Here is a 21922-nt window from a genome sequence, read left to right as displayed (position 1 = left end):
CTGGTTGCCAGGGATACGATACAACGACTCGCCCCTTCGTTTGTCTGTTGTGTTGGAGAAATAACTTTAATTTTATTAAGTGTACGTTTGTTTATTTATTTCATTTTTTTTTTATCTTAAAATGAATGACATTGGAAGTTTTAAAGTCAGGTACGTCGCCCCTTAAACTATATATACGCCCGTGCATTATATATATATACACCCTTAACATCAATGTTTTATCACAACAGTTAGCTACTTTAAGCTAATGTTGAGACCCAGTTCGCGACTCTCGTGTGTACGTTAGCATAACATGAAATAGCCTGTGAAACTTAGAGGGTCGTTAAAAACAGTTACCTTGTTGTGGTGAATGTAATGCTATGTAGATAATATTTATTTGTTTTGTTCGCCCCAGGTGGATACAGGGCTTTACAAACAAGAATATCGAGTTTGTCGACGATAAAACGGTTTGTTATGCATGTGGAAGTCACCTCTGTTTCCTGAACCTGGAGACAAAAACACAAAGTGTGCTTCAAAGTCCTGGAAGAGGCGTTGGAGCTTTGACAGCCAATGGCAATAATGGGATGTTTGCTTTCTCAGAGGAAAAGCTATCCCCAGCAATATTTGTGTACATTTTCCCCGAGTTTCAGTTGAAGTGTGAACTAAAAGGTAAGGTCATATAACCTTCCATGAGAGATTACTGCCTATTTATGTAACTGCCACAATGTGTCGATTAGTAGGTGTTGTTTAATTGATCAGAGGTGGAAGAAGAAGTTAAATAAATAAATAAATAAATAAATAAAAATAACTTTATTTAAGGAAATATATCAATGCCATAATGTAGAAATACCACAGAACAAGTAAATAAGAATAACATTGTGTTGTATCCTGATAAGAAACTGCAGGAACACTAACAGTATATTTCTAATTAGTAACTTATAATATCGGTAAATAAGACAGAAACACTTCAGGACATCTTGGTCATCTTTCAAAATTGCATTTCATCGGTGAATCTATGAAGAGTCCCCGTTGGCTGTACTAGACTAAAAAAATGCATCAAATTCAGTGTAAATTAATAAAATTAAAGGGGAGATGATATTTTGATTATTTCCATCAATTTTTTTTCTTCCAAAATTGTTTTGTACACAAATTCAGATGCAAAAATACAAACATAAACTATTTTCAATGCACTCATGTCATCTACTGTTAGCTTTATGTACTGATCTGGAGAGGCGACACATTGCATACTCGCAATGATTTTGCAAAAAATTGTTTATCTTTTTATGATGTGACTGTTGGCACAAGACAGAGCAGGTTTTTTAATGTAAAACAATGCATTCACAACTAAATACATGTACTGTAACTGCCATAATCTGCTGATTCTGTTTTCCAGGAACAGCACAGCTGGACTACACATCTCTGACATTAAGTGATGGTGGTCCTTATTTGGGTTCTTGTTCCTCTCTACCAGACCACACCATAACAGTGTGGTAAGCCACTGAAAGCAGTACACTACCTTACGTTGTGTGCCACCTATGTTTCAGTTATGTTTATTTAGGCAGGAAAGCTCTGTTACTGTAACCATGACTGTGTCATGCAGGAACTGGGAAACCACTGAGCCCATTTGTACACAACCACAGGCCGGGCAAGATGTCTTTTCTTTGGTGTTCAACCCCCTGAATTGGCTCCAGCTTTGTGCTTTGGGCAGCACATCCCTCACTGTCTGGAATATTGAAAAGAGTGCCAGCTTTCATGTCCTGAAACCGAGGTAAAACAGACTTGGCTGCACACGCAAGTAGTCAAAATCCAAACTGATGTGTGGACATAAATTAAACCTGTAATGTAATACTTGTTGTGTTACAGTGTGATCGAGCTTCCAGCAACTGATGGTTCTCTTGTTGAGAGATTGGTGGCCAGTTTACATACTGCCAGTGACAAATTGCCATATTTTGGTCCAGAGATGCCACCATCAGCCATCTCAGGGATCAAAGGAGACAAGGCAGAAACCATTGTGGTAATGTCCCACTGTCACTTATACACAGCAACAAAATAAATACACTTTTAGCATATAATGTTTATTTTGGTGATTTTGGTGGTGTCTGTTTTTTAGGAGAACAGTTTTGTTATCAAGCACGCAAACTATTACAAAGTGTAAACTGTCACAACTCAACATGTGTTTACACAGACCAAACTCTGCACCAAAGCCAGACTAACTCCTACTGCCATCTGCTGGACAGCCACATCAGAGATTTATGTGGGCTGTGCGGAAGGCTTTCTGCTTCTCGTTGAGCCAGAGAGCCTCTCTGTCTCAGTCCTCTTCAATCCTACAAGTAAACAAACACACAGACTGGGACTGGTACTGGGCTGTGGTTGATATTTTTAAACTCAATGGGAGTAATTATGTTGTTTCATATAGACTTTTGTGTCACTTTTGCTTAGGTGCTGATGCCATCCCTGAGCTCAGGCGGACCAACTTTCAAGGTTTAACCCCTCACAAGAATGGTTTGATTGCTTTAGGAAAGGTACAAGTCCATCCACTCTTTCAACCTGCTTGACACCTTTGAAATGTAAAAAAGATGAATGCATTCATCTGCTAAAAGATAATATGAGTTGCAGTTTCATCAGGATTTCTCTGTCACTCCAATGTAAAAGCTCTTCAAAATCCTTATGTTTTACAGGGAAATGTGATGCACTGTCTGCAAATCAAGCAAACTCAGATCAACATCACACAGACGTGGCAATTAGAAGGGCCTGTCACAGCTGTGATGAACTCCCCTGACCACGAAACATTAATTTTATCTTCTAATACAGTAAGTAGTCATAATATTTAAAAAATGAAAAACATGTTATTTCATCAAATAACAGCATGTTACACGAGAGCAAATATATGTTGCAATCTGAGAATTACAACCTTTTATTTCTTTAGGGGCAAATCTATATGTTGAATCCAACACACTCAGACAAGATTGTCAAGGTCCTTGATGTTCTCAGTGGCAACTTTGTGGCTGCAACTTTGTCGCACACTGACAGGAAAATTTGTGTGGTAAAACATAATATGTTGCTCAAGAATTACAGTGTTTCTTGATGGCATGTGTAATTTAGGTCAGTTTCTTTTAAGTGAGTTGTGATGTCTGTGTTTATGCTGGTTGCAGTCAGTGAGGGATTCTGGAGAGCTGCAGCTGTGGTCCACAGATGGAGTTTGCCTTGGTTCCCTGTCTCTTCAAACTGAGGTCAGATTGATAACATATCAGTGTTCAGAACATATCAGTCAAGCCCATAGTCTGTATATAAAAAAAGATGCAGAGGTAAAAACATGCATTCTTACCAATGACCAGCAGGGGGTGATAAAATGGGTTTAAAAAATCCATTTGTATATAGGGAGCAACAGGGACGATGCATTTTTGTAAACTAACCCACAAGTTACCATTGGACTGCTTCCCTTGACAAAGAGCCTATTTGAATTTTGAGTGATTGCAGAAGACAAGCTCTGTGGCAAACACAACTTTATGATACTTAAACGTTTTTTTCAGCAAGTTAATCTTCACAAATGAATGCCACTTTGAGATTTTGAAGCTGGGTTCAAACATAATCCCTCTCAAATGATCAAAGCATAAACAAAATGGAGATCAGCGTGAAAGAGGTCTGGATAAATGGTGAGATGCCATCATTGCAGTCTCAAGGGCTAGAATGTTGTTTAATTGCTTGGCAGCAATGCCATCTGCTACTTGATGCCTCTCGCATTGGTTGTTGAAACTGACTTAAATAAAAACTGTGTGTCTAGGTGAGAAGTCTGGCCTGTTGTCCTATTGCACAGTATGCAGCTGTTGGAACAGTTTCAGGAAGCGTCCTCTTCATCGACCTGAACAGGGAGCAGCGGCCTCGCCTGGTGCACCAGGTTCATCTCTACCAAGCTTCTGTGAATCACCTAGTGCAAGTATCCTCCATCCATGTAGTATCTCATCATATATTTATAAAGTAGAGGCATTTGTTATCTCTCCCCATAAAACCCTGAGGGAACAACTGCTCTTCCACTCATGATCTTGAAAGCAAATTAAAATGTCCCATTAAATGGTAACACGCTTTCTTATTGTGTGTTTATGCCAGATGTCTGTGTATGTGGTGTCTGGGTTTTTTTTTTCTTTTTACAGTTTTGATCAAGAGGGACACTACCTTCTCACTGGGTCCACAGATTCACATATCTATGTACTAGATGCAAAGCCATCAAAGAGGTTTTCAGTCATAGGATTCACAGGTAGATTCTCTTTTTAACATGTTTGAATTGATTGTACTTGTAACTGCGCTTCTGTACAAACCAAAACGTTGTTCATATTAATGAGGGTTTTTTTTGTTTTTGTTTTTTTTACCTGAACTGATCAATAGATTTACAGAAAACGATTGTACTCTCAATGTAACACTAGTTTTTCAGGTCCAATAATTAAAAGATAGAGCAAGATCAAGCTGACCCGCATCCTCTTGTCCTTTGATTTTCTATTCCAGTTGTTCCTGGATCGGTTCTGTCGCTTTCCACTCAGTGCATCAGAGACTGTGAGCAGGTGAAAGTTCTTGCGCTGTGCACTGGACAGGAGGGCAACAGTCATGATGGTAGCCTGCTCATGGTGCTCTCTCTGCCTGAGAGGGACCTGACAGGTAACACTGGTGACATATTTTGATCTACTTATTCTCTTTTTATTTTTTTTTTTTTTGGCACCTGTTAAACCTTGTTAATCACAGGCCGTCAGGCAATTAACTGGTGCACAGCCAGAAGAGAGATAACTTTTTTATAAAAGAGGTTGAGGGTCTCATGCAATAAATTATTCATAGGGTCATGGGGTGATATTGATCTAAGGCAAGACATTCAGACATAAGCTCAGGGGGTCCACTACAGACATGGGAGAAGTGAAGAATTTACTTTGCAACTGGCACCTAATGAGTTAATGAATCACCATCTCCTGCAGGTGAGGAGATTTACAAGGTGATTAAACCATAAGCCAAGGATTGTGCTAGTTGGCAGAAATTAACTGAGTAATAATGGCCTGCAGCTTGCTATGGTTACAAAATCTGTAAGCAGCAACTAAAGAAGTTGCAGTTTTCTGGTCTTCTGTTCTCTTTGTTTTAACTCTGGGAATCTCATCATTCATCCATGGTTGTGCTTTGACAGTGGACTTGCTTCCAAAGAGGAAAACCCCATCCACAGGCATTAGCATAAACCATTTATAGTACTCAACTGGACATTTTGATCCAAATGTTTAGACATGTCGTCACTTACACTGTTAAAGAGAAAGAAAAGTGTCTGGGTGTTTACAGAAACACACACTCTATTTATATTGCCTGGAAAACTATGTTGAACAAGATAGACCATGAAACAGATGGGTCTCTAAAAGGAAAGAAACATTAAGTCAGACAGGAGTTGTGCCCACACAGGTTAAATGGGATTATTAAACATGATTGTAGTGTGTGCTACCTACATGATTGTTAAAGAGGCACTCCAGACATGTTTTAAGAAGTAAAAAAGACTGTTCTTTGACTGATGTTTTTATATGATATGCATTTCCTCAGAAAAGGTTGAATCATTTTGTAAAAAAAAGAAAGACTCTGCACACACTGTCCTATGAATAAAGCCAAGGAAGGCCAAGACAATACCTTAGAGAAAAGTTTGAGGATGAATTGTATAATTGTCAAATGCTTAAATTGATACAGCTCTTCTACTCTTTAAACAAAGGGGCCAAGAGCAATTACTGAAGAATCCCTCAGTACTGTTGTAGATATATAGATGCGGGATTTGTAGGCGCTCTGCAGTAATCACAACTATAGACCTGGAATTGTTTAAAACATAAACATGAAAAGGAGTCTGACTGTTTCTAATGACTTATTTATTTACTTTTTACCATCAGTGTTTTCACCTGCAACATTTTGCGATGGCGGCCCGCCATGGAAATCTTCGCTGTTATAGCAATTGGGAGGGAAGAAAAATCTAACGCAAACAAACACATTCCATGATTAATCATCTGAACCGCTTCCTCAAAATATAAAAAGTTGTTGTTGCTGGGCAGTTTTGCTACTCCCTCCCCCCTCAAAATACCCTGCCGAATGAGAGGAAGAGGGAGTGAGACAGGAGATGTGACTCGTGATTATCATAATTTATAAAACATGAAGTGGAGTGAGGGTACAGCCATTTCAACAAGATCTTTTAAGGTGAATGAAACACTGAAAATATTTATTATGTGACTCTGACCTGCAGGTCTAGACTGTGTAGACCGACATGGTTGCCTGTCTCCTCACATCGTCAAAGTGTCCAGATACGAAGTGTCTCATCCACTTCAGTCCTGTGTCCTGGGAGTCAGCGAGGTCTTTGCTTACTGCCACAAGAAGAAAACTCTTCAGCGATTTCAGCTCCCTCAGGTTTACTGCTGCTAATGTTTCTGATACTTGTTAACATAATTCTCTGTCTTCATTCAGCTGAAATATCATTGTTGCGTTTAATGTGGGTGTTAACACACATGAAATCATTATCCTTCTCTATGTACAGGACACAGACTCCAGTCAGCCGGTGGTCCACCTGAGACCAGAGCAGGAAGTGCGGGGTCATCCTCTGGGCCCTGCCTCCCTTGTTCTGTCTCCTCACCAGCTGTGGCTTACTTCTGTGGGTCGAGATGGCCTACTACGCGTCCGAAAAACTCCTTCCATGGTGGCTGCTCATTTTATTTTGTTATACTTAATTCTTATAAACATTTGAGTCATGTTTTCATTGTCTGTTGTGTGTATAACAACAGTGTTGCTGCCACTACAGGAGCGGTATATTGAGCTGCAGTGTCATTCATGCCGTGACGGTGGAGTTCGGAGTGTGTCGTTCTCTGCAGACAGCCAGACGCTCCTCACAGCTGGCTTTAACGATGGGTCCCTTGTGTGTGCCGATCTCAGGTAAAGCAGAAAGCAGCCTCTCTCACAAAAGTGCACTACTGCGAACAGCAGAGGGAACTGTTGCTCGCAGTAGTGATGTCACTCCTCTGCAGTTTGAGTAAACATAGACCAGTTTTCAAAAAGAGTCTTTCCTCTCTCAGTGTCAGCTTAGTTGAACAATAGTAAATAAACACAACTAAAGTGGTAAACTGGGGGTGATCATGGTCATAATTTTGAGGAAAACAACGATCCAATAAACTTAACAGCACAATCTCCAGACTGAATCAGATCCCACTCACATTCCACATCTGCTTGCTCCTCTATGCTTTTCTTTTGAACTTAAGAAACCTTTTCTTGTTTTGCCTCAGCTGTTACTACTTTGCTATTATCAGAAATCGCTGCTGTGTTTTCTTTTTTTCTTTTCTTTTCTTTTCTTTTTTTTTTTTTTTTACGTCTTTTGGTGGTTCACTGTGTGTCTAATCTCTTGGCTGCTTGCTTTTTTGATGAATTTAAAGGAGTGGCTCTTCATATTCTGTTTCATTTTGGACATCTCCAACAAATCCTACAAAAAGACCAACACCAACAATAGATTGACAAGTACAAGTATTATCAAAGCCTTAAATAGCCTTCAATAGCTTTTTGCTCTGTGCCATAGAAATCAATGTTGTCCAAAAACTGCTGCCATAAACACTCACAGAGTACCATTTGCTAAATTGAAAAAAGCACAGTGTACAACTGTTTCATGAAATTACTTTATAACCCTCTGAAAAAAATGAAACTATATATTTGTGACCAGTTTTTAAAGAATTATGTCTTCAGTAGGAACAAATGGGCTTTGTGTTGAATTCAGAAGACGGGGTAGGGAAGTCAGAAATTACAGAGGGATGAACTAATTACTGTTAGTTTGGTCTTTTCATGGGATTTGTTGGGTATAAAACAATTGTAGAATACCGGCAGCCTTATCCTTTAAGGTTTTTCAACTCTTAGACTAACTGTGAGGTGATTGTAAAGAGCTAGACTGTATTTTACTGAAAAAAATGTGCCGTGAATTAATAACAGCTAACAGCTACTAAGAAATTACGGCGAGAATTGAATGTGTGATACTGTTCATTGCCACCGTGACCACGCCCAACTGCTTTGTCCCTTATTTCACCCGTTCTCATGTGATCGATCTATTCATAACAAATATATTCACTTATCTGCTTTCTTATTGTGTATTTCTTATGTGTTTCCATGGCTTCACACAGGATTAAAGGTGTAGGTGCTGGTAAGGTGAATAAAGCCACCCAGAACAGCCAGGCTATGGATGATCTGTTGAAGAACATATTCGATACAGAGAATTCTGTCCTTATTGACTGGCCTGAGTGGGGCCAAGGGTCTCCAGCTGCAACTGAAAAATCAGAGGGAAGTGAGGTAAACTGTATTCTGAATTAGCAGTAAGTTAGTCCTGCTTAAGAGTGTTCTGTCAGTGCTGGTTTTTGATGCTTATGAACCACCAAACGCTAAACTGCAACTGCCGAAAAGGCAGGGAAAAAATATATCAAATTCACCTCCTAAATAATCATACATTAGACTCAACACCTCTATAAAACAGTTTCAACAAAATCATTTTATTACAAATGTATGATAATGATGTTATTTTCAAGCTGTACTTAGTATGATAGATGAAAAAATGTAAGACACCCAATCAAGTTTGAATGGTAAGGATAAATATGATTATATGTGTTGGTAAAAAAACTGTTTGTTTCTGAGCTGTTTCAAACATACAGAACAACTTGTGTTTTTCATTAAGGCACTGTGGTATAAATCTGGTCTGAATATTGCTCAATCAAATCATTTTAATTATTTTTAATGCAAGGGCCTCATTTGTTGCTCAACTAGATTAACACTGTAGCAGTGTGTTCAAGCAAATGCTTTTATGTATTCTTATGTTTGTTATTTTGTAACTTGCAGGTCGGCGTTGAAGCAGAGTCTGTGGATGTGACGGAGCAGGATGAGAGTTATAACAGCCTGCTGTCTGCTCCACCTTCACACCCCACCTGGCTGGAAAGCAGGCGAGAGGCGGTTAGTGACTAACATGCCGTGATATTTGCGGTGGTGGCATAATGTTAACAATGTTAACTATGTTTAGATACATCTGTCATGTCTCCATGCCGTTGCAGGTGGAGGGTTACGCCAGTGCCCTTTGCACCTGTGTGTGATATCTTGCTGTGTTTTTGTTGGCACACAGTTTCTCTGAGCAGCAGCTTGATTTATCATCACGTAGTGAGTGAGGAAAACCCACCAATTAGCAAGTAGCAAAGAAATATGAAGCAGATAAGCATTTGTAAAAAAAAAAAAAAAAAGTGTTCAGTACTTGTTCAGTCACCTGACAAAGCTTGTTGATAACAATACTTTGATACTGAAGGTGTGGCAGTCTTTGAATAATGGTTTCTACGCCTCTTTGAAAATCAAGTATAGGAAAGGGGCCGAGGCACTTTCCAGTCTGCTTTTATGCTACAACATGCTTTCTGCTCTGACTCACCTCGGTCATGTGAGGACTTCTCTTTAAATCAAGCTGCATCAGGTTGACTGATGAAATGTTGGATAGCATGTCATTTATTTTCTCTGCCCTTGTTGTGTAATGTAGTATAATTAACACGATTTTTGGCATTTAATTTAATTTACTGCCCGAAGGTGTGTTTTTTGTGAAGCTGACAAACTTTAATTCTAATCGAATCAATACTTTATTGGATTTTGTTCATTTGAAGAGTCTTGTGAATTTCTGCTTCATCACCCGGTAGTTTTCACAAAAGCAAACTCAGTAAGATTGAAAATATGTCTAGCATGATTGTGGGTCAACAACACCACAGCATTTCACTACCTTGTGACACCCAGTAGGCAGGAAAAGGAGGGACAGTCCTTAGCGATGTATCACACCCTCTCTATGGTGAATATGAGTTGTCACGATCAGGGCGGAGGTACAGGGTGCCACCTTTGCGGACTTCCGTGCCCAGAGATGGTTTATATCCTCTGGTATAACTCTGTTAAACGAATCCTTTTGATATGATGTGTGTGCAACTATTGTTTTGGTGTATTTATATTCTTTATATTTAGTGATGTGGTGAAGCATTTTGTTTTTGAATGTCCTTTTTTTGTTTGTTTGTAATTGCTGTAATATTGTGGTTGTTGTACTTAAGTGCCACAAATATAAGTTTCGACTTCATTTTTCATTTGTTTTCAATTTGTTTATCTTAAACAGGTTCAAGAAGAAGAAAATGAGCAATACTGTGAGACAAAGAAAAACCTGAGAAAAACAGTCAAAGAGTTGCGTGACACTGTAAGTGAGTTTGACCATCAATTTGTTCATTAATCAACATTCAAACAATTGTAATTGCAGCTGAACGGCTAGTTTCCATCAGGAGTCCCTTCTCCTCCCTGTACGTATTTGTTTTAGTCCTTATTTAAGAGGATTTTTATACATTCTTGTGCAAGAAAAAACTTAGCATAGTAAATGCAGAACTTGCTGACAACACAAAACTCCTCACTACATGTAAGCACAGATACTGTGCTGTTAAAAATATTTGGTAAGTGCTGTTCAATTAAATGAGACTTATCCCTGTAATTATATGCAGCAGCACACTATCCACAGCAACACATACACAAAAATAAATTAGCACCCAAAAGTTAAGGAATAAAACAGAGCAAAGAGGAAGTCTGAGGCTGTCAAGAGGTTGATGAATTTAAAAGCCTTTAATATCTCACGTCTATTGAATCACAAGTAAAATCATACCAATGTGTTTCAGCCAATGAGGCCCTCATCAGAGCAAATACAAAATGCCCGCCTTTGGGCTTGCATAGATTTGTACGCAAATAGTTACATGATTAGTCAAGACTTTTACAAGCAAGCAATGAACAAATGAATAAACAAAAAATATATTTTTATTGAGAATAAAAGCTGTTTGTAGAATTCAGATAATAAATACATCAACGATAATGAAATATTTACTACTTAATACTACTTTATAAAATATGAAGCCATGCGAATGTCAACTAATGTCAACACTGAATTTAAAGTGATTCAAATGTACATGTAATTTTAATGTATTTTCTTATTAAATTAGTATACAGAGTTAAAAAAAAGAACTTGTATTCAGAGGTGCACTTGGTAGTTTTGGAAAGCAAATCTGCACTCAGTTTAAATGCTTACAATATTAATGATGTAGTTTTATAAAGTTTGAAATATTTGTCTCTTTAATAACTGAATAAACAAGCTGTTCTCAGAGGAAAATGAGGTCCCCAGAACACAAGAAAAAAATCTGTCAAAGCAGCAATCTGATTATTTAATTGTGTTTTCTGTTTTGTTAGATTCAAGAGATGATGCGTGAAAACGAGAACCTCCCAGATATCGAGCGCCTGGAACAACGCGAGTTCAACCTTGATGTTGAGGAGCAGGGGAGACTGGAGGCCATGGTGGAGCAGGAAGTTGTTCGGGTAAATCATACACACAAAACACGAGCTCTAATTTTGCTTTGAGGTCATGATTACAGGGATTCTTAATGCAGTCACTCTCATTGTAGGTGAGAAATGAGATTGAGTTGGAGAATTTAGCCAAATGTTACCTCCGTGATGTCCTGAAGAGTGAATGCTGGGACACTATGAAGGTCAAAGGCAGGACTGTGAAGGTAATATGGTAAAACTGTTATATTTCTTAATAATCCCAGCGTGTAAGAGTTTTAAATCACTTCTGGCTGTCTCCCACAGGCCTTTCACTCTGAGCATGAGGTGAAGAATTACCCACTGAGGGAGCGAACAGAGAAAGAGATGGAGGACCTTCGCAGGGTTCAGAATCTGAGGAGGTTAGAAGAGGCTGCTTGCACCGTAAGCAAAACTGGTCCAAAACAAGCCTGAACAATCTGTGGTTTAGATTCTTGTGAGCGCTGCAAAGAGGAGCACATGTGACGAGTTAGAATGAGTTTGGTGATATGTTGCTCAATATGTTTAATGCAAAACAGAAAAGGCAGCATGCAAAGTTACAGCATCAGAAGTTCTACATTTTCTTAAGTCTGTGTTCAGTGTGTGGGTTTTTACACTCTGGGAATACATTTTATGGCAAAACCACTCAAGTCAAAACAGGTTTGCAGCTGGAAAATAATTTGACGCTTTGAATCACAGTCCTATCTGTGACCCTTCAAGGTTGTAACTTTTTTAAATGCTTGAACATGTGCCAATCCAACAGTGTTGAAACTCCTCTAGATTTATAGTTGTGTGGCTGAAAGATAGTTGATATGATAGCTATCTTCACTGGGATGAAGTTTGTAATTTTATGGCCACAGATTCTCTCTAATTCAAAGTGTCGTCTCCACCTTTAAACTGCAGCAGAGCAACTTAAAGAAAGGTTCCAGCACAATCATCGCAAAGGAGGAAGAGCTGGGGAAGGAAGGCCATGAGGCGGCGAGTTCTGCTGTGACGGGAAGTTTCTCCACTGACTTAGGATATTCAATTCCCTCCATCTACAGTCAGTTCAGTCTGCAAACCACAGAACAAAGGATCAACCAGATAATTCTGCTACAGGTGGGAACCTGCTCAAAAACAGCTGGAGCTCAGCAAAAGTCTGACAATGACGCCTTTATATCATACAGTACTTTTCCAAAACAGTGCCTAAAACACTAACTAAAACAAAGAAAGTTAAATAGAGAGCACATAAAATAAGGTATTTACAAGAACTCATCATAATTAGTATATTTTCTTTGCTGAATTTCACTCAACTCCGAATGCAGGATGTAATTTATCGCATCAAGACAGCGTTTAATGCCGAATTTGAGGCCGTGCACAGGCAGAAGGTGCAGGAGCTGAACCGTGCGAGGGAGAGGAACAGACACAGCAGAGCGATCATGCAGGAGCTGGACATGAACGAGGAGCTGTGGGAGCCCAGCCTGACCAACAGCGAGCAGCCAGAGAGGCTGCTCACCGTGGATGACTCTGAGGTGACTGACCTCCTCATGAAACATTTAAAACTGTTAACAAAAGTTCACAGAAAGTTCAACAAACATCCTGAACTGCTCTGTGGTTTGTCCATTTCTTTTGTGAAATGTGAAATTGTGTGTAATTATCTTTGTCGAGGAGGTTTTTTTCACACCTCACCAGAGAGATAATGCACCTTTGTCCTACTCTAGATAAAAGCAGAAAGATTCCTCACCCCAGAGCAGAAAAGGGAGGAGGAGAGGAAGAAGTTGGAAGAGCAAAGGCGTTTGGCTGCCAAGGTATGCTGCCATAACAAATGTGTTTTTGTTTTCTGTTTGTCGCGATTTACAAATTCTTCAAATACTTCCATAAATGCAACTGCTGATGACAGTAAGCATACATGTAACAGTCCTTTGGCAAAATGAAACTTTCTCTGTTAGGGTGATAACTTCATCGAAAGAGCTCTCGATGACATGATGGACGGAGTGCTAGAAGTGAAACGAGAGGACATCTTGAAAATGGTGGGTCAATGAACTAATCCCACATATATTATTTTGTACAAAGCAATATACCAAGTGTCCTGTGAAACGTCTTCTCCCATATTTGATCAATATGAAATGACATTTTTTAGACACTTTGATTTGCAGATAGCGTTATCTTCTTTGTCAATGTTGAAACCAGGCTAATATAAAGATCTGTCAGGGAAGTGGTGAAGTTTATTTTTAGTAAATCAGCACGCTTAAATCTGACAGCAAAATAGAATCATGCAGAAATTATACCTGTAACAGTTAATTGATTAATCAGATAACTCTTTTGAAAATGTTTTAGGTCATTTTTTCCAGCAAGAACCTGTGATTTCAGCCTCTCAACTTGAATGTGAAGATTTGATGAGTTTCTTTGTCACATGTGATAGTAAACTGAATATCATTGGGCCGTGGACTGTTGAAATAAAAGAGGATCTGTCCTTGAGCTGTGAAAACATATAAAAGTTGGTCGCTTCTCTAATGTAAATTATTATTTTTTTATTATTAGATGTTAATTTATTATATAATAAGCTCAAAGAATGAAATCAAAAGAACAAATCACTTCTTATGATGTAAACAAAATGCTACATCTACTGCAGCCTCTAATTCTCTAAATTTTGGCAAATTGTGTTTTTTTTTAACTTAGATTCTTTTCTATTCAGTGTCAGTTGAATTAGACCAATAAGCATGAAGGGCACATAGTTTCTATTGAATTGACTCCACAGGAAATACCTCCGCCTGAGTTTGTTTTGACCAAACCTGACATCCACTGGACTGAGGAGGAGAAGAAAGTCTACAAAGAGTATGAAAAGAAATGCAAAGACCTGAGTATGGAGAAGGAGAAATACAAAAAGGTATTACAGCCAATACATTCACATTTCTTTTCTAGGATCAGAAATATAATCAGAACTTGTGATCAGTGATCAGTGTGAGTCAACTCATTAACTCTGTAATTGCAGTCACTGGAATGTGAAATGAAAAACCTGCAGGCTTCCACTAAGGAAGCAACTCAAAGGTTTGATGAAACTTTGAGAAAGCTTTTTGAGAAGAAAGTGAAGTGTGAAATGGCGATATATCAGGTGAGCCAACACAAGCACGCACACACCTGCAGTGCATAGAGATGACTCGTGGTTGCACTCTTTATCAGACGTGGTATTAACATCTGTCCTGAGTGATCCGATCACATTTTTACAACAGCTTTGACCCAAACCCTAACCCTTGCCATCAATTAAACGTTGTCTCCTTTCATAATTTTCTTGTAAATGCTACATTTTGGGAGTGAGATCCACTTTAGACACAAACACAGGAGCAAACTGATAACAAACGGAAAGAAACGACTTGATGTATTGCAGATTTCTGAGAAGACATGAATGATTAAGAATCTGTCATAGATGATTTCACGCAGCAACTCTTAAAATCACGTTATTTGTAACGGAGTTGATATTAGCGATATTGCCATCACCAGTTCAATACTTAGTTGAAACAGTGCATTCACATCTGCTGCTGACTTCGACAATTTCAGGGAGCACACACATGTAATTTATGGTACAGCGAACCACTTGGAAATTAGTCAGTCTGTAATGCACGCTGCCTGTTTTTGTGGCTACTTCTTGTTTAGTGGAGGGCGTCAGTTGAGAAGTGAGTCAATGTCAGTGTGGCTAAGGACACATGTGCGTACACACTGCTTAAAGAATGTAGTCACATGCGGCCCAGACCACCTCCAAATGTGTATATTGGATCTCAGTGCGTCTTGAAAGGTGCTCACACCTGTTCTTAGAGCTGTCCACATGTGATCAGATCACTCAGGATAGACGTTGACGCCGAGTCTGAACAGCCTCATAATGAACACATAAAGTCATCACATTAGTTTCCCCTTTTCTCATGTTCCTCACTCAAGATGAACGGCCCTTTCTTCTCATTATGGTTTCCTCCTTGAGATAATTGTGACATATGACATCTGGTGTGCATGACACCCTAGAAAACGCTGATCAGTGTCATTTTTGTATTTAACAGGAAGAGCTCAAGATTACGTATCTAGTGTATGCAGTTCAGATAAGAGAGGAGATGAAAAATCGAGAGATGGAGCTCAAGTACAAACTTGAAAAAACGATGGCATACAAGGTCAGAAAATGTGAACATAGTAATGCTGAAGGAATTTATGACTGCCAGCTTCAGATTCTGTTATTTGTGAGTGGATGGTGTTCTTCCAAATTCTATGCTGATCCCGCGGGCGTGTTTTTTGCAAGAGCCAACCTGTCCGGCATGCTAATTTGTTCATGCTTCAAAACTGTCACAATTTCACATACATGCCGCTTATACGCTTTACTGACATATATTTCTTCAGCAGGACAAAATTGGGGAAGAGGTCAAGAGACACGAAGAAGAAGTCGAGTTGTTTCAAGAGAACTATGACAGCATTGTAGCTGAAGACAGAGTAAGCCAGCTGGTAGAATAATGAAATCATTGTGACTGTAAGAGCACGTTTATAATGTAATATCAATCCATCTATCCAAAGGTTTTGGACAAGGAATTCAGGAAGGAGTTCCTTGATGTACCGAGCAATGCGGTCGATCAGCTCTACAAATTATTCAAGCGTAGACCCAGGTTTGTAATACACTACATACATAATGCAGTTGTGCTGAAAGTTACATGATTTGATAACCACATCGTAATTCTACATGATTGAACAGTTGCAGCGCACTGTCTCTTTGTGTTCATCAGGGTTCAAAAGATAAGGACCCAGTCCGACAACCCTTTAAAAGAGCAGCGTCTGTGCGGTTCTCTAGCTCCTGATGCGTTCAGTAACATGCTGAAGGCGATGGAGGAACTGGATGCTCCTCATAATATGCCAGAAGGCTTGAACCCATCCATCTGGGAGAAGTTTTGCTTTATCCGCAAAACAAAAGTAGAGAGTGAGCATAAGGTAAATTAAAGACACAGACCGGGTGAGTGGGGCTCTATGTGACAATTTGTAGTGATGTACATCTATTATTAACTTATTTTAATGGCCATATGTGAGCAGAGTGTAATGTGACATGGAAGATGAGACCTTCCCAGTCTCTCTCAGTTGCCTCTACAAGCTTGTGGATGATTTATTTAAGTTGTTTAAAACTGCTGGACTGTGATTTCTTTGTGAAGGACTCTGTGGATTATGCATTATCAAGTGCCTCGTCTCAGAGCCTCTCTCCACTATTAACAAACAGCAACAGTAATTAACGTTAGTTTAGAAATTTAGCCTGCTAACATAAACTAGTGATTTCCTGAACAACACAGAAAGTTCCACAGAGCCCCTTTAAAGATTGAAAACAGACATTGTTCCACTGGAGTGCATAAGTTTTCACACTGGATATATGCAATTAACACAATATTTTATAGTCTATTTACAAACTTAAATCTTTCTAATCACACTTATACACGGCCCTCCAATTTATAGATGTAGCTTCTACATCACATTCATTTGTTTGTTTCTTGTGGTTAGTCGTCCGCTCATTGTTTGACTCATCATCTGTAGGTAAAAGTGAAAGCTTTGACTCTTGCTGAGATGCAGGCATTCCTGCAGCGGAGGAGAGAGGAGGAAAGGACTGCTCAAGAGGAAATTAAAAATATCTCTGATGAACTTGAGAGGTATGATTGTGATGTTGCACATTACATATAACAGTAGGAAAGACACGATAACAAAGAAGCCACAAAATCAGTCTCTTTCACTGTAAAAGTAATAGGTGATATAGTAAAAGCAAATTAACATTTTCCTTGTCCTGTTCTCTCCTAGTTTGCATAAGGAGAAGAATCATTTCCTGACGGACATACTGGTCCAGTTCCCACTCAAACAGGGCCAACTGGAAGTGTCGACCACAGACCTGATTCCTGACTACACTGACTCCGTACTTCTCCACAGGAGTGTGGTGGAGGATCTGAACAGCAGCATCAGGGTCAGCCCACACAAATACAACCACACACACAGACACTTTAATTTCAGATTCTTAAAAACAAGGACGTAACTAACCTGTTATGACAATGTCCGTGTTTATAAAACGATAATTATCGATATGTTCAGACAATTGGAGAAGAGAAGATCGCCTCCATGGTGGAGCGCAAAGACTTCCGTAAAGGCATCATCCAGCTGCAGTGGGAGCACAAGAAGTTGGGGATGAGGGTAGAGGACCTCAACAACAAGGCGAGGGACATCCAGATGTTACGACTGTCAGAAGAGCAACAGGATGTGAGTGTAATCAGGATACTAAACCACCTGAACTCTGCATTTCATTTTATCTCTACAAATACTGGATAAAACCCACTAAATAACACTTTCTGAGCAATGATGCTACCAGATAGTAAACAGACTTGACTCTGTACACAATTCCGACATGGCAATTACATATCAAAAGTTCAGCATCTGCTTGTAATATCCCTGAAATCTCAATGTTTGGGACGAAACTTAAACCCTGTTCACATTTTTGGCCAGGCCTCAGTCGCTGATATGACGGCAGGTATTTCGGTTTTGGCGCTGTCAGATGTTTTACGAGCAGAAAATTGTTACCATCCCAGAGTACAGATGGATCATCTTTTATGATTGCGGACACACACACACCCTGTTCACACAAACACCCCACCCAATGTTTTTCATGAAACAGGTGAAGACTAATTCTGTCTTTATTTCTATTTGAATATTTCAGCCGTGTTGACACAATGATTCAAATTCTGGGAAAAACAAAAAAGCTAATCTGCTTCACTTGGCAGGAAATGTCAATCCAAGGCGCCAACATGCAGTTTAATTAAACACAGACCAAGAAACTTTACAACATACTTTGCTTGTGCTTGCAATCCATTAACCCCTTCACATACCCAAAGAAAAACAAAGTATTTCACAAGTTGGCCATGTAAAAAATAACACAGATCAAATGAGTCATCCATCATCTTATTTTCGAAAAGTGGATGAGTACAGCATAAAAAAACTTGTTTCCAGGCCTCAGTGCCAGTTTCCTCTGGCACAAGGTCCAGGTAGCTCTGCCGAGGCGTGGCACTCAGCTTCCTGTGATTGTTTAGCCCCCACCCCCCGAGACCCTGAGGGAGAAAAACCTTGAATATAAACAAATCTATCCTGGGGACATTTTATGATGAAGCGTTTTTTGACTGTTTGTGAGATCTTTCATCAAAAGAGTTGACACTTAGATAGAAAACCCCTGTAAGAGACTTGATCTTACTGCTCTATCTGTTGTTCTGATTTTTTAATTGTTTTTGTTATTCACTTTTTTTTTTGCAGTTCCTCCACAGGGCAGATCGAGAATGCAGCATGTCCAAGCAGGCTTCCATACTGAGGAAAAGTAGAGCTTTCCAGGAAAAGGTAATAGAAAACTAACAACGGGATCAAACATACATATTTTTCTTCTAAACTGTAGATCTATTTATCAGAGTAAAGATGCCTGCACTCTCTTTGATATACGATACTCATGACAATCCACAGACCTTTTCATGTAGAAACTAAGGACACACTGTTTAATCAGCCTAACATCAGAGCCTCGTTGACTGACATTGGCCTACTGGCAAATAAGATAGCATTCTGATGTCAGTGGCCCACAGTATGTTCATCTCTTGTGTCTCATCCATTTTGCACTGGGCACACACGCTGTCCAACACCGCCTTCCTGGTGTACCACAGCATTACTTCCTCCATGATCCTGGCAACTTCTCATGCGCACGTGCAGAGAAACGTGCTGTGAGCACGTGGGGTTTGTTTTCAAATAAAAGTGAGAGAAAATGTCACAGATGTTTGAGAGGTTTTGAAGAAAACAGACCAACTTGATAATTTCTTCTAAATCTATTTGCTTTTCTAATCTCTTTTACATTTACATTTAATTGTATTAATTTATGTATCACACGAACAATGTTTTTGTTGGGCTAAGTACTAAAAACTCTCCTCAGTGAGTAGTTAGTTGTTGTGGCAGGATAAAAGGGCTTTTGAAGCTGTTATTTTTCAAAGAGTCCACAGGAGCCATTTTCTTTGTTCTGAACTACACCCACTGAATCACTGTGCAGAAGGAAGTGTACATCTACTCATGAGGGAGAGGCTGGATAACTTAGCCAACTATCATTAAAGCTCAGCTGAGGAACATGCCACGAATGCTTACATCCATCGCTGCCACGAGCAAGAGCCTTTTGTCCATTAGTAGATGCATGTTTCCTTGCCCACAGTGATTTGGTTTAGTTCGGTAGAAAGAAAATAGTTCCAACATGAAAATGCTTACAAAACAGTCTGTGGATTATCTTAAGTAACTGGGACAAGAGACATTGCTGTTCAGTTGCTTTTGGTACTTTAAGACATTATACACACTATCAAATATTTTTAGATTCACCTACAGAGTGTGCAGCAACGCATAAAAAAGATCGAACAGCTCAACAGGCAGGCGGCGAAGAAAGCAGAGAAGAACGAAATAGTAGAGCAGCAGTTACCTGATATGCAGGTGACTGTGGCAGAGAGGAGACACATCTATGAAGCAACAGGTGATTAAAACTAATTTCAACTCTAATGAAACACACTGTAGATTTGAGCCTGTTCAGACTGATAATGCGTTTTTTTTGGGGGGGGTGTTTAGCTTTAGAGGAAAATCAGGCGGCTACAACAGAGGAGCGATACCAGGAAATCCTCCAGAGGAGAAAGCTGGAGGACGTTGCCAGAGCGCAGGCAGAAGAGCTGGCAGACCTCTGGGCTGAAGTCCAGCGTCTGAGGATCCGCAGCTTTCCTTCACTTGATAAACTGAAACACACCTGAGCAAAGCTGTATTTTTAACAGTTAACAAGGTTTTATTTACACTTTACTTTACATGAAATGTACAACTCAAGCTGTGAACAAAAACAGAGCAGCAGCATCAAATAAAACTGATTAAACTTTTTATAAACTTAAACATCCCTTGTGTTTTAAAGTGAATTTATCGGGTAGTAAAGTCTTCCTCCGTGCGGTCAAAGTGCAGAATGCCATCATCCAGACCAAAGAGATCAATAAGCTCGGACAGGCTGGCCTTTCTTCCATCTATTGGGACTTCTGACTGGAGCTCATACAGCGCAGACTGAGCACAACTCCGCCACTTGTCGATCAATGTTTGGAGCTGTGTCAAATCATTCTAGGGAGAGAGACAGACGATGTGTCACTTCAAGTCTAGTGAAACAGGGGAAATCATGTTAGGAGCAACCCAGACAAATCAAAATGTAGCCGATACCTTGCCTCTGTACATTTGAACCATCTTGAGCCTCCGCACGGTCTCCATCTTGTCTTTAACCTCCTTCTTCAGTTGGTCTCGTTGTTGAGCAAAGTCTTTTGAAGGAGGATGTGTTGGTTTGGGAATGGTTCCAGAAAACCTTTCACTCCCTGTTCTCGCCTCATTTCTGTTTACATCTACACTGGGGATGATCAGCGGAGGATTATTAACCATCTGACGGGAATCTGCCGAAACTTGTTGGCCATCATCATCATCATCATCAACACAAAGGCGTTTGGCCACAGAAAGGGGCGAGGTGAAGGAGCGTCTTGATCTCTTCAGCCTCTCCTTTAGAGAAGAACTCAGCTGCTGATGATGCTGTGGAGAGGACAAAGAAGGAATGATGGGCCAAATAGTTACTCAACTGGTGACTAGTTGTACATATTAGATAATGTTTAATTAATCTGACATAATTTAAGATCACTTTGACGCGGCTACCTTCACACAAAAATGCACTGTAACCTACCTTTCCCTCTTTGAATTCACAGGGGCTTGACTCCACTGAATCACAAGGTGAAGAATACTCTCTTTTTACTTTACCCGCTTTAGGAGTGATCTCCATGGGTGAAACTTTCTCTAACTCATGTGAACTGACGTTGTTTTGACGTTTTGCTGTGGATACAGTAACGTCCGAGCTAAGATAGCCTAACGAGTATCAACGTTAGCTTCTCCTCAACAAACACGACAAACTCCTTTCAAAAAAACAAAAAAACTAACATCAGCACGTCAGAGTGCGTGCAGACGAGCAGTTTTACAGTTCAAACTAGCGAGAAAAAAAAGTGAATCTGCCCAAATCGTTGACCAAAACATGAAACTCAAGGCGACAACAGACATGTCTGTTTTTCCTGATTTTTGCGGCTCAAGAAAACCTCCAAAGGCAGCGATTGGATAGAATTCGATGACGCGTTACCGAACAGATTCCTGGGAACTGTAGTTGTTAACGGCTTTTTATGTTTCAGCGCTAATGACGGTTTTAAAATCATTATAATCCCTGTAATGTGAGAGGAAGCCTTTTCAAAGTCATACTTAGTCTTATGAATAGTACAAGTCTCTGATAGCATGTGATATTAAATGTACCTCGACCCGAGGAGCTATAGGTGTCCTCTTATTTAATCACTTTAAAGATTTATTTTTATTATTATTAGAAGGCTTTCCTGTAAAGGTGTTTAAATTTAAAGGTTTATCTTATCTTTTAAATTACAGTGTGCTTTATTGTTGGAATTGCATTTAAGTCTTACACAGCTGTATTTGAATTTACCGATTTTTTTGTTATTTGTTTGGGGTTTTTTTTTAAACTGTTTATCCTGATTTTATTAGTTGTTTTTTTTTT

At 39.5% G+C, this 21922-nt stretch overlaps 2 protein-coding genes across 5 annotated transcripts; one reads left to right on the top strand and one right to left on the bottom strand.

Annotated features, from left to right (window-relative positions):
* On the top strand, window positions 1-20241 carry cfap43 (cilia and flagella associated protein 43). 4 transcript variants are annotated; one of them, XM_037123559.1, is made up of 38 exons: window positions 1-150; window positions 395-648; window positions 1373-1469; window positions 1580-1747; window positions 1843-1993; window positions 2165-2309; window positions 2419-2501; window positions 2658-2789; window positions 2906-3022; window positions 3132-3209; window positions 3761-3909; window positions 4128-4231; window positions 4477-4626; window positions 6218-6378; window positions 6506-6664; window positions 6767-6897; window positions 8124-8280; window positions 8830-8940; window positions 10118-10195; window positions 11224-11349; window positions 11436-11540; window positions 11620-11736; window positions 12235-12429; window positions 12636-12842; window positions 13032-13118; window positions 13260-13340; window positions 14069-14197; window positions 14303-14422; window positions 15357-15464; window positions 15688-15777; window positions 15859-15947; window positions 16065-16266; window positions 16855-16967; window positions 17113-17272; window positions 17398-17562; window positions 18604-18684; window positions 19687-19840; window positions 19933-20241. In XM_037123559.1, exons 1-38 carry the CDS (start codon window positions 122-124, stop codon window positions 20106-20108), a joined length of 4959 nt encoding a protein of 1652 aa, XP_036979454.1. In that variant the 5' UTR covers window positions 1-121; the 3' UTR covers window positions 20109-20241. The 4 variants fall into 4 exon arrangements, with proteins under 4 accessions (XP_036979454.1, XP_036979453.1, XP_036979452.1 ...); XM_037123558.1 differs by having other exon boundaries at window positions 8124-8289; window positions 12238-12429; XM_037123557.1 differs by having other exon boundaries at window positions 2-150; window positions 8124-8289; window positions 15691-15777.
* sfr1 (SWI5-dependent homologous recombination repair protein 1) lies at window positions 20118-21470 on the bottom strand. The gene is made up of 3 exons (XM_037123565.1): window positions 21059-21470; window positions 20554-20910; window positions 20118-20457 (listed from the first exon to the last, which is right to left on the bottom strand). The coding sequence occupies exons 1-3, from the start codon at window positions 21152-21154 to the stop codon at window positions 20266-20268; spliced, it is 645 nt and encodes a 214-aa protein (XP_036979460.1). The 5' UTR covers window positions 21155-21470; the 3' UTR covers window positions 20118-20265.
* Between the last annotated feature and the right edge of the window lie 452 nt (window positions 21471-21922).

The sequence above is a fragment of the Acanthopagrus latus genome, chromosome 15 (genome assembly GCF_904848185.1).
Source record: "Acanthopagrus latus isolate v.2019 chromosome 15, fAcaLat1.1, whole genome shotgun sequence".
Classification (NCBI taxonomy): Eukaryota; Metazoa; Chordata; class Actinopteri; order Spariformes; family Sparidae; genus Acanthopagrus; species Acanthopagrus latus.
Note: the sequence above shows the minus strand (reverse complement) of the source record. Positions and strands in the feature narration are given on the sequence as shown.